This window comes from Micropterus salmoides, unplaced genomic scaffold, assembly GCF_014851395.1.
Source record: "Micropterus salmoides isolate LMB-PRFRI ecotype aquatic unplaced genomic scaffold, ASM1485139v1 Ms_hic_scaffold_8, whole genome shotgun sequence".
Taxonomy (NCBI): domain Eukaryota; kingdom Metazoa; phylum Chordata; class Actinopteri; order Centrarchiformes; family Centrarchidae; genus Micropterus; species Micropterus salmoides.
The window spans coordinates 17421852-17435305 of NW_024044570.1; the positions used below are offsets into that span (position 1 = coordinate 17421852).

General features: G+C 40.9%; 1 protein-coding gene across 1 annotated transcript; it reads left to right on the plus strand.

Moving 5' to 3' along the window:
• The first annotated feature begins 1877 nt into the window (after nucleotides 1–1877).
• On the plus strand, nucleotides 1878–12221 carry cunh15orf39 (chromosome unknown C15orf39 homolog). Its single transcript, XM_038705164.1, has 3 exons — nucleotides 1878–2210; nucleotides 4603–7858; nucleotides 10228–12221. Exons 2-3 carry the CDS (start codon nucleotides 4645–4647, stop codon nucleotides 11355–11357), a joined length of 4344 nt encoding a protein of 1447 aa, XP_038561092.1. The 5' UTR covers nucleotides 1878–2210; nucleotides 4603–4644; the 3' UTR covers nucleotides 11358–12221.
• Nucleotides 12222–13454: the final 1233 nt, after the last annotated feature.

Genomic DNA, 13454 nt, shown 5'->3' on the forward strand with positions numbered 1-13454 from the left:
AAAGTTAAGTTGTTGTTATTAGAACTATTTAATATTTACAATAAGCTACCTAATAAAAGTCCTGTGAAACTATTATATTGCACACTTGCCTGTGAAAATAGTAAATCTTAGATCCACAAGGAACAAAAACAATCAACTGGCAAACTAGTTTTTAATTTTTTTTTATTTGTACGCATCACCATAAAACTGCAACTCTTTGTTCGTATCCACGATCTAAAGGCTTTGACCAGAAAATATTATTCATGTTGATAGCCCCAAGGAAAGACAAACCCTTCTTTGCCATTATTTGTTTACCTGAAAAATGGTTTGCCATGGATTATTATTAATATCTATTTAATAATATTAGATATTTCACAGACAAGTTTCACAGACCATTAACAGTTTAACTGCCAACTATGCTGTCAGTAATTATTTGTCAAAGTATCAGGAATTAAGAGGTGGCAGATCACTTTAAAAGAAAAAAGGAAATCAGATAATCTCTTCACTCTGTATAATCCCTCCTTGGGGCTACCAGCAATAAGTCTGGGTGTTTCTGACCTTTTCTGAAAACCATTTGTCTCTGGCTACAGCTTTATGTCGGAGAAAGCTGCACCGCCTGTCTATGTCTATTTACCTTGCCAGTTTAGAAACACATAATCACGACAGAGTACAACACAGTATGTGTTAAATGTGTCACTTTGCATTGTATGTTTGAAGATTTGTGTTGCTGTACCCATATGGCACACTGTTAGCCCCTTGATGCTCTGTGTTGGTTGGCCCTAAGATGTAATTCCATGGTAACTGGAAATAGGGGAGATGTGAAAGTGTTCCGTGGGGAAAAGTACCTGCCTTCTCTCCTCTGTCAAACCCCCGCGACGAGCTTCTCTTTACCTGTGAGACCACAGGGACTGACGGAAGCCACCAACTTGTCTAGACCAAACTGTGGCACTCCCACAGGACACACAAATTAGACTCCAACTCACAGGTGAAGAGGGACTGGTATGATGCAAGCGCAAGAAGAAATTTACTCATCCAGAGGGTAAATCAAGCAAGTGGAAGAATTTAGGTTCACAATAATGTTGCAATGCCTGTATCTCACCATAAAGATCTTTATGATCTTAAGTATGAGGAAATCGAACATTACTATTACTTTACAGCTACTATTAGAGTGTAAATCAATTATGTTGTACACACAGATGCATGTCAAGGACATAGTCTATCGTCAAGGCTCATGGGCAAACTCGGTGACAGGTCAAATATGGGATATGACAAGAGGTAAAACAGTTTGACTGGGGTAATGGCTGACCTGATTTTAACTTTGGTCAACTAAAGTCAATCATTAACTACATTAGGTTGAGGGCAAGGCATGGTGGTTCTGTGCTAGAGCCATCCTTCACAGCAGTATTTTGTCTATGTTATGTTATGTTTTTATTAATGTAAGCTAATACCTCATCCTTAACTGAATACATTCCATGATTCTGTAATATAGATGAGAGACATTGTTGTAAAAGTGCAGTGGGACAACTTCATCTAGGTCAGGGGTACCCAAATAGTTTGTTTGCTATGTGATCAACAAATAAAAAAGAAGAAGAAAGAAGTGGAAAGTGATGCATGCAGACAGACTTTCTAAAAGCTGATGTTTTATGTTAATTTACATGGAGTGAAATAATAGTGACTTTTTTCTTATTTTTGGTGACCCCCACCAAAACTCTTGGGAACAGTGAAAGTGAAAAATCAGGCAACACAAACCAATAGCGCGCGCGGGCGCGCTCACAGGCGCGCTCACACACACACACACACACACACACACACACTTGTCTTATCTGTTAATGAATGAATAAAAACATGTCTAGCTTCCCTTCAGGTGGCATGGGGAGTCGGTCATAAGGAAACAACAGTGAGAACGTGATCAGCGGGAAAAGATTAGCCTACATGTGTAGAAAACAAGCTGTGTATAGACAGAGGGTATGACTCCGCCTATTGATCAAAGACCATCCTCCTCCCTTTTGTCTTTTCTTCGGTTTGTTAACTTCTCTAAAAGCCGCGTGGACTTCGGGCGAGCCACCCAAACCTTTTGGCTGGCCTTCATTTTATTTCGTGGCTTTGGGCGCATCCGGATTGACACAGTCCACAAACAAACAGAGAAGAGACTTCCCCCCTCTATTTTTTTCTAAGAAGTTCTGTTTCATGGAGTCTTTGTGGAAATCATTTATTGTCATCACAGCAGCGAGGTAAGACAAAAAACAACATGTTTACTGCTCATTTTCTCACATGTCCAAATTAACGACAGATTGCGAAACAAACAAACAAACAAAGTCGTGTTTAATTTGGCAAACACGCGAGAGTGTCTTCTAGGAAAGAATGGCAGGTTGTGAAACTATTTTATGTAGCAAAACCAATATGCAGGATAAATGTTTGAAACTGTGTTTTTTTTAGCCCACAGTGTGGTTTTAATTTTACCGTGGTTCATGACGCTGTCGCTGCCTGTATGTAAATGACTCGCACTGTGATCAAGCTCTTGCGCGTGTGTGATTTTCATATTATTTGCGTGTTATTATTAATTCGAGCAGGCTGTTCACGCAGTCAGGACAAAAAGCTCACGTCTTTCCGTGTAACACCCCCGATAAGCAAATGTGCACCCCGTAGGTTATAACTTGTCCGCCTGTCAAAAGAAACTGCGAAGACACTTTTAAACCCATTAAGTTCCGTTTTTATGTCTGTACGCCAGTCACCCTTAATTGGCTACTTTCAGAGCAAATTACCGTAAAGATACGATTATTTTTTTCATGTCATGTGAACTTTCTGACACCTTCAACTTTCTGTATGCATCTGTTAACTAAATTAGTCAACAGATGCATGCTTTGTAACTTTTAAAGACAGGCTGGACTGAAGTGCATTTTTACCGACTCACTCTTTCACCCCACGTGGTTTGAGACTCAGCCTGTCAGTAGGCTTCATCCTTGGTCGGTTTGGAGGCTTTGCTTTTGGAAGTCACGCTCTCCATCACCCTTGCCATATCTGGGGAGCGCGCGCACACACACACACACACACACTTCAGAGTGCGGCTTTTTGTCCGTTGAAAACACCTCTGCGCAGTTTCCTCCATGCATTGGCCTAAAAACCACATTTCTCTTCGCTATATGCAGATAAGCCATCGCTGTATGCTTTTCTGAAAGGTGTCAACAGGATGAACTGATATCATCTATTACTGATGTTTGCTGCAAGAGCCTGTATTTGGTCTTGTGGGGGGGGGGTCTAAGACTTTCACTCCACCCTCATCACAGACTATATGCCTCATATTTTATTATAATTTCATTTTTTATACAGTTTTCTATAAAATTTTTTCGTTGGATATTATACAGCTGTTTCAACACATATTGGCAGATGTTTGGCCTATGCTCTGAATTTGGCTGCTTGTCGAAGGACAGCTGCGATATTTTGCACTGTGACCTGTTTGTTTTTGGGAGTGAACTAGCCACTAGTGGGAGAACAGTGCTAAAAAGTTTAAAAAACACACACACACTTATAAGGTTTCATCCTGTTCATTCAGATGCTTTTGTGGCAGAGTTATGAATTTATCACGTGATGAGGTCATCTGTCTTTCTCCTCCTACGTCAGACAGATTGTGTTGTGCACACAAGTTGTTGCATTATGCTGCCTTCAAGTGCCTGTTGGAAAAGCCAGAATTAAGAGTTGAGCATGTGTAACTGTTATGATTTAAAGGTGTTAATAAATGCAGGGAAAGCTGAAATAATTTTGACTGGTTAATTTTCACTTATATTGAAAATGCCATGAGCTGTAGATGGATGTATCAGTTATTATAATCTGTATATCAATGTAAAATTAATCAGCAACTATTTTGATCGTGTATTCATCATTTCAGTACCTTTCTCAATTCACTGTTTCCAGATGCTCAAATGTGAGTCATTGTATTAAGTATGAAGTGCATGAAAAAGGAACTATGGTATGACTGGAGGTTTGTGGTGATGAAAAGCAGAATAGAAACATACAGTCCACTGTAGTGTTGGGTCTCAGGATATAAATGAACAGTGGATGTCAGTTCAGGTGATAAGTTCGGGTTTGATTAAAGCGTGACTGAAGCTCTTCGAGTGACTGTGATGAATGAAACATTCTGCAATCTGAAATGAGCCATAGTAAGACCACAACACATCAAATATGACTCAAATACAGAATTACAGTAATTTAGTCCTATTATAATTTTCATATTAGCAGACATTGCCTCGAAGTGACTGCTTTCAATCGCATATCACACACATGGCTCGTTTGTTTATTGCAAGTGACAACTATCACATTGGCTGTCGGAAAATCTCCTTCACTAATATTCCTTGCATAAGCGTTATGAATCAGCTTTGCACTGTTCACCAATGTGCATCTGCTGACAAGGGTGTACGTGACATACATTTGATAAGCCACAAGATTCATCATGTTGAGAAAATGCCTCCAGCTCTTTATGTATGCAAAATGTAAATTTTTTCTGCTACATATCCGGCTGTCCTATCTGAGGTGCCTGAGATGGGAGTTTATTCAAGCTTATTAAAAAGATGGATCCATTGAACTAACCTTGCATAGATAATAAATTAATTGTTGTTTTTATATTCTTAGGTCTGGATCCATATCACTGCACCATCATAACAAAGTTACTACATGATGAGCAGCCAGCAGACTCTCATTGACCCAGTGTTTCGAAGCAAGATGCCATTATTTGACGGGACCATAGCATCCACAGGACTGTCAAAACCACAAAATATGTCTGATTTCCTCGGTAAGCAGGCACTGCAGTACAGTGGGTCCTACTTCACTTATGATCCCAGAGGAAAGGATGGAGCACGGTTCACTCCTCCTTGTAGCAACTCAAAGACCTCTCTGCTGGATGGTAGAAGTCCTGTGAGTCACCTCTCTGGCATGGAGGGACAAAACCACATAATTTACAGGCAAGACAGCAGTTCTCCAGAGGAAGGCCATTCTCATTCTTCCCCTCTGCATCACGCCCCAGTAAAAGGCTTTACATTTTACACTAAAAGTCCTGGGATCACCAGTCCTACAGCTGCTACATTAGTGACTGAACAAAGAACTGGAGGTGACAATTCATCTCCCTCATCAGAAAACTCTGTTTACCTAGCGATTCCTAAACCAGTTTATGGACATAACCCCTGCTGTAATGAACTGGGTTGTGTGATAGGACAACGATACAGTCTGGAACACGGCTCTCCGAGGATACCAAACACTGTATATAAGCATGACTGGATGCAAACTGATGCTCACTACACTGAAAGAACGCCTATTCAGAGAAAAGCACAAGACGCACTGCTGCAACAGAGAGGTTTACAGTTTGAGGCCAGTGCAGAACCAATGAAGAGGATACCTGTGGAGACATACAGCCCAGGTAGAACAAGGACTTTGCCTGCTATCATTGAGCCAAACTACAGCAGTTACCCCTGCACCCTGACTCACTCACTTTTTGGTTCTTTAAGTGAGCAGAGGCAGCATTTACAGACTTCCCCCAGAGGCTACCCTAGTTTATACCCCTCCCATCCTACATATGAGCATATGACCTCAGAGGTTTATCAGGAACATTCTCCCATGTCCAAATATGGCCAGCTAACACAGCACCCGAGGTTTTACTACCCCCAAGCAAATGTGGAGGTAGAAAACAGGACACAGTGTAAAGATATTGGCGGTAAACAGAGAGAAGACATCCCTCTTAAACACACAGTCTCAAACCCCAGGGAGCATTACCTAGTGCCTCACTCTCTTCATGGTGAAATTCCTTTGCCAAGCAGTGAAAGGTTGCCAAATCATTCCTTTATGCGGGGGTTTGACTATCCGTGTTATGCAGTTCCTAGATTTCATTTAAACGCAAGCCAAATCAGAGCCCCCCTAAAAAGGCAACATGCATCGCCCATCTTGCACTCGAATCGTATAAATGTTTCCTCATCCAGCCATTACACGGATCACCGCATGGCCTTGGCAACCAACCTACATAAGGACAAACCCAGCGGCAGCCTACATGTTGACCAATCACTCCCCAACTCACCATTCTTACGTGTGGACCAAACCAGTCCTACCAGATGCATAAGTCAACCTGGCGTCTCACCATCCAGCATACAGATGAACAGATTTTTTCACCCTCTCACCAGCTTGCACATTGACCGACCTGTCCTTCCACCAACTGGTTTGAACATGGACAGACTCCTGGACTATTCCTCCTGTGAAGCCCAGGTTAAGTTCCAGTCGAAAGGACTTCCTATTTCTCCAGCAGCATGGCTGCCCCGGTCACCTCATCACAGCTCAGATCGAATCCACACAGCTGTACCCAATAGTTCAAATGTCCGCAAAATTATTTATTCCCCTGATGTTGCATCGGGAGATAAACACAACAGCTCCGTGTCCACTTCAGGCACCGGTGTCCTTAAAGGGTGCCTGAAGAGAAGTAATTCTCATTTATCTTCACCCATCAAAATACAAGATGAGGATAGGGATTTATGTGAAGTGGAACTAGTTAAGAAAAGACAAAAGGTGGAAATGGAGAACATACATGTGGGAAAGAAAACTGACTTTCCTCCCATGCCAGTTATTGACAATGTCTTCAGTCTAGCACCTTACCAAGCATATCTGCAGGCCTCTGGAGTGTTATTTCCAGGCAGAGTACCTCAGAAAACCCCTATCCAGTTGTCCGAGAACCATGAAGTCAAAACCAAGCCAGACATCAAAGAGAAAAGGCCAGATTGGGATGAAGAGCAGCCTGCTATCTGTCTAGTTTCCAAGAAAATCTGTGCAGATACTCCAACTGAGAAGCCTGTTGAGAAAATCTTTGAACCTAAAAATGTTAAAGTGGAAAAAGAAGATCCATCAGACATAGACAACTGTGCAGAGACTGTCAGTCAGAGAGACTGCTGCAAAGTAACAGTCAAAAAAGAGCCTGAAGAGAACGGTTCATCCAGCAGGGGGCCCATGTTGGTGATAAAGAAATGTGAACCTGATGAACTTGAAAGTAAACCCTCATTAGAAAACGAGACTGCAGGCGAGTCCAAACCTGGTGAAGAGACTGCACAGATGAACTCATCTTCTCGGGTTGATACTTGGAGACTGCACGAACAAAAGGTCACACTTCAACCCAAATCCATTACTCCACCTCAACCACCCGAGAGCAAACTAAATTTCAAAAACATCCCTCCTCAGTGTCTTAAACTTTCCACCAACACCTACAAAATCCTTCTCCCTGATACAAAGCTTTCCATCCCTGTTGCACCCCCAGAGAAATCACCTGTACAGCGGATTACTGAATTTACGCCAAAACTAGAGCTCCAAATGCCAGTCCGCAAGCACTTCTTTGAGCTGCACAATTCCCTCTGCAAACTAGTATCCAAATCTGTGTCGGCCTCTTCAGAGCAGGAGCTCAGAACCTGGCTGACTCAGTTGGAATTGGCTGAACCTGCATCTCCGTCAACCAAAGTCCAGAAGGTGTCTTGTCTGTTGGGGATAAAAGCCAGAGAGGCGTGGCTTAATGAGGAGATGAAGTCGGCACTCCATAAGGTCCTCGAGAGGTTGCGAGAGTACACTGTCCAGGAACGCTGTCCTTTTCCGCACGTCATGCGGACAGGGGCAGTGTTTCTCCCCATGCTGGTGGTGAAGGTGCTGCTGTTTCCGACGGTCCTGGGCAGCTTCATCGACCAGGTCCTGCAGGAGCACAAGGTGGAGCTGCGGCCCACCACGCTCTCCGAGGAAAAGATCCTCATCCAGCTTCACAAACGAGCCTGTTCCTCCAGGCTTAGGAGACTGATGTCCCTCAAACACCTGCCCAACATCTACGCCGACGTGGTCAACCTTTTGTATTACACCTGTGTCTGCAAACATCTGGGTGAGTGCATATTCACTTCCGAGTCACTGAGGTCACGTACAGTATATGGGAATAGCTACCTATTATATGCCTATAGTGTTGGTTAAAAACATCTTATTTTAGTCTTTAAAATATTTCCGCTCATTTTCCAAATGGATGTTCTTCTGGGATGGTATGGTATTTTGTCTCTTTTGGTGTTGTCAAGCCAGACAAATTAGAGGTGCTGCAGTAAGCAAGAGTTGTGTTAATTACCCCTCATGGGCACAACCACTTATTTGACCAACACTGAAGTAAACAAATGTTCACGCAGGAGTCAGGAAGTGAATGAATAATGGCCATTTAGTTTAGGTGCGTGTATACGCATGCATACACAAGCTAGATGCCTTTTTAAAATATTACACAGGCGGTTTGACCAGGAACTACAGCAGTTCAGCAGCACTAACATTGCAATTTGTGTTGTCAGTTAAGTAGAGATTATTGGTCAGGCAGCTATAAAAAGGTTTTACTTTTCACCTGAAAGATCATACTTCTACTTTGATAATTTGACCATGTGATGTATACAACATGACTGCCAAAGCAACAGTACTTGCATTTCCTTGCACATTTCTAAAAATCCCCATTGGTGTAGACGGTGTGATTTACTGATTCTTCTTGATTTTATTATTTATCATCATATTTTGACTGTTAACTGTATCATGGTTTTCCTAGTCAGGCAGTTTTAGTAATCCTATTTTCTGCATTATCGGCCCTTTTTGTTAAGAACGAATAACAATAAATATTCAATATAAAATCCATTTATTTTTTACAGAATCAACCTCACCTGATGTCCAAAAGAGAGTCCAGGTATATTTATTTTTTATGTTGTCCCTCAATCTCACTACTCTTTGCTTTTTCTGATTAGAAAGAGCAGGAAACTAATGCTAACTTTCAGTAACTAATCACAAGTTGCATGATTGCATTATACTTGTTATGGGCGGGCGGGTGGGGGTAGGTTGCTGGGATGTGCTAAATATCGCCTGCATTATTTTGTTATAGTATTAGTGGATCTCAAAGATTGTGAGGCAGGCTGTTGGATAACATTACAACAGAAAGGAAGTTATGGCCTGCTACACACGGGGGGATTCACTGTGGCACATTTTGAGCCCTTTCTGTTTCAGAAGATTGTGATCATCATCTTGTAACTGACCAGTTCCCTTAAAAATCTATGCTGTTTAGTCATAGAGGGAAGTGGGACTAAATGATTGGTGTTGTGAGAAAACAGTTTAATGTCCATGTGGATTTAAAGACTAAGGCTGGCAGTATTCTAGACTTTTGCTATTGTCAATAAATCCCATGAAAAGACCAAAACCAACAGTGTGTTTCTCTGTCTCTCAATACTTTCTTACTTTCCCACCCTGCCTGTGGCTCTCCAGTCCATTTGTTCCTACTCAAGGCTGAATCTTCAAAATGGTCACACATATATAGTTTTATTGTTTTAAAGGTTCAGTGATTTCCTGAAACAGCTGGACACTAGTTTCTAACAAATGCTACTCAAACAGGAATAAATACTGCATTTGTTCAGACTGTTTTCAGTTGCATATTTGGGGCACTATATTTTTGGCTCCAGTACGGGATATGTGGGGTTGACTGAAAATAAACTACAGTGCCCATGTTTTTCATAATGAAGAAGCATGTCACCCAGTACAGCGGTGTGGTTCATTTGTGTATTTTAAATAGTTTTTGGACAACAATGGACATCTATGGCAGAGAGAAGTGAGCGCTATATATAAGGCTTTGGCTACTCAGACTTGTTAGCAGGTTCAAATCATTGTTGGTTTTGGTAATTTTATGGAATTTGTTGACAATAAGAAACATACAAAATATCACTTTTTTTTTTTACTGTACAGCTATTATTTTGGATCATGTATTTGCTGACTGAATTGGGGCTTAATCGAATTTCCGTTCACTGCTGACATGATTAACAGTTCACATGCTTTGGGAGCAGCTGAGTTTTTCCCAGCCTTCGTGTTTACTCCCACAGCCCTTCTATTCTGTCTGCTGAAATGGTGTTTCATGGTGGAGGATCATGCTGTCCAATCACCATGTCTGCTGATATTAATAGAATAGTTCCTCATTGTGTTCTGAATAAGCACTATGGGAGCATTGATTTATCATCCTGTATGGAGGTATTGGACTTTCAAGTTGTTAGCTTGTTTTTTGGGAGTCATGTGTTATTTATATTTGTTTGTGTCAAATCCTGAACATACGTGTATCTAATGTTTCCCTTGTCACTCAATAAATCCTATGAACTCTAACTCTTTCCATTTTGTCAGCAACCTCATTTTTATATATCTGGCATAATACTGTACTCATTTTGAGCTCTCCTGATTGCTATATTTCCTGTGTTGCAGGATTAGATATGGACGATATGGATCCTGAAAACAGAGAAAAAGACGAAGGTTGTGAGGAGACTATCAGATCCAGGACTCCTATATTTTCAAACATCGCTGCCTCACCCTCAGACTCACACCCACAGAGACATCCGAAGGACCAGAAATCAAATTTCAACAGGAATAAAACAAAAAGCAGGGTGAAGAGCGGTTCAAGGCATATGTTTCTGGACAACAGTTTATCAGATGAGGAAGAGGCAGATGACAGAGAAAAGGCTGTAAGTGGAGGTGTACTGAATGCATTAAGTGAGAAAATCTGCAGTGGCCATCAGTCTGAAGGGACTGAGAATAGAGGAAGTGACGGTACGGTTACAGAACAGGATTCTTCACTCATTTTGCTGAACACAACTTTTGAGAATTCATGGACATGTCCTTTAACCTTGGACGACCTTTCTCAATCTCCCAGTGACACAGAAACGGAGGAATCCTCTAGTCCGCAGCCTGCTAGTCAGCTCTCAAGACCAGCCAAATCTCCGGTTAGAGCCAGCAACTGTTCAGGTGTGATTCTCAAACTGAGGAGGATGTTTAGTGAAGGTGAATTGAAGGTGAACAGAAAAAAGGCCCGCTACCAAGCAATCTTAGACTCTGGAACATTTATTGATCCTTCCCTCTCACAGACTGATGATGGGGAGGGAAAACAGAGCAGCAAGAGGGACCTTCAAAGGAGGACGCCCAAAGTAACCCACAGGTGGCAGAGAACAGGAAGCTTCGCTCACGCCTTAAGACCCCTTACCAGCTCTTCGAAAAGAAAACACAGATCACTTTTAAAGATCAAATACTGTCCCTACTTGTCTGCCTGCCACAGCGCCGAACACAGGAGGCGATGGGTCCTGCGCTCGGCAGTCCAGAGGGCTCAGAGGGCCATGAGGTTCTACTACCCAGACCTGGTGGGAAAGAGGATTCGCCATCTGTATGAAGAAGATGACAAATCAGAAGTGTGGTACAGAGGAGAAGTGCTGCGGATCCATGAGGCCCACAGCAACCCTCTAAAGACTATATTTGAGGTAAGGTATGACAGCGAGCCAGAGTGGAAGTACTACCTGGAGCTGCTGATAGACTATAAAAAAGGTTGGCTCAAGATTGAAGACTAGTTTCCCCACACAGTCTTCAGTGTGTCAGTTTTGTTTTTGGTCAAGTCACTGAGTGCTGCAATGACGTCTTTTAATCAGTTATTCAAGTGTTTTTTGTTTTACTTGCCAATAACTGTCTGACCTCCTCAGGAATGAAGCTGGACTAGATATTTTTTTGCAATGAGGTCAGCTAAACATTCGTTGTCACTTGAGAGCTATAGGAATTGCAATTCTAAGGGACTGACCCCAGCCAATTTTAAAAGCTCTTTTTGTCTTTGACGCATCAATCAAGACTTTTCTGGTTTGTTTCCAAATTACACTGCGGTATTGTGAACAACATGCGACGACCTTGCTTAACTTAAAAAACTTACCAAAAAAGTGCCCCTTTTAGGTTTTTTAAACTTTAATTCTAAGCTATTTTTATGTCATTATCCAGTAATCTGGTTTAAAAATAAAATTATAATTCTGAGTGAAGTTAGTGATTATTAGTTTGTAGTTTTTCTTGTTTTTGCTAGTAAGAAAAAGGAAACCAGCAAATGACATGAAGACATTTTAAAAAGGGTTTCCTTATCCTACAGCACCAGCCACGTGTGTGTGTGTGTATGTATGTGTATAGGTACAATAAGAGTGCCAGTCATGTATGTCATTATAGCAGAGTGATTTTTTTTTTTACCCTGATATTTGTGGATGTTTTTTGTGTGAAGCTGGACAAGAATTAATGTAGTTCTGTACCAAGCTGCACCATGGCATAGTGTTCTTATTACTGTCAACCTTAAGACCTACACCTCAAATTGTATTTTGTTTCAATTTTTATAATTTTCTTCTGCAGATAGAAGTGAAACATTCTCACTGTTGTCTTAAATAAATGTTTGTAATGATTCCATGTTTTATATCATTCTGTTGAAATCTTTTCTCTCCAAAATACATTTTTGACTTGGGCACCACATTATGTTTTTTTTTTTATACTCATGCCTTTCATGGAGTCTCATGGGATTTCTTGAACATCAAAGCTAAATTTCACATATTGTTAATCTTAACCACTGACTGATTAGCAGCTTCTCTATTCACCATGTAAAAAAATAAATTGTAAATTGAAAAAGAAGCCCTGCAGTCTTGAAAAACTTTAATATGGCATAATTGAGTCTCTTGCACTGTCAAAACTAATTCAAACCTGTCACCCCACAGTAATGGTTTGTCAAAAATAATCACTTTCCATGCTGTAACTAAAATAGGTAATCACAGTATCTTTGTCCCCATCTTGTGGCAGCATTTGTAGTTGCAAATTCACCCCTTTTAAAACTGTCAGTGCTGTTAAGTTGGAAACTGTATTTCCAGTGATGGGTTAAGTAGCAGAACCACAGTTCAGTAGCAGTCTTCTTAAGGACACCTTTTTAAAACACATCAAATCCTGATTGTGGTGAAAATGGCTGCTGTCACAACAAAAACATTGTGTCCATTATCAAACAACCACCCATGCCAGAACGATGTTTGCAACATTTTGCACTTTAATATTTTCTCCAAAACAGACAACTAATTTTCCCCACATTTTTACACTAATAGGAACTAAAACACCTTTCATAGCATAAAGAAAAGATATGTAGAAAAGTATTAAAAGTTTTTGGATGTCTCAATTTAATGTAAGTAGCTGCTTCTGTTACTTCAAACAATGTAGATGTTCATGAACTACTTGCAGACACAATGAAAACAGAGAGAACCCTGGAGAGCATATTAGCCTAATGATCACAGCTATAGCCGTTACCTGCAAACCATCTTAGAGAAAATAGCCCATCTTTTGTTATTATCCATTCAACTTGTGTCATCATTGGTTTGTGACTTGAGAGACAAAATGAATTCAAAAGTGACATCATACAAACAACCACCTGATCTTTATCATACATTCTGCAAGTAAAAGTGGTGCAAAAAAGCTAACATTTTTTGCCTAAAATCAAAATTATTCAATGACAGTTACCAAATTAATTCCACGCAATTCTGGAAGACACAGCTCTGCAAAGGTATGTAGTACCCTAGATCGCAAAATACATAGCGCAGAAATGCATCATGGATGTTTGGGTAACTCATATGATTGAGACCAAACCTACTCTAATGACTCACACAGTA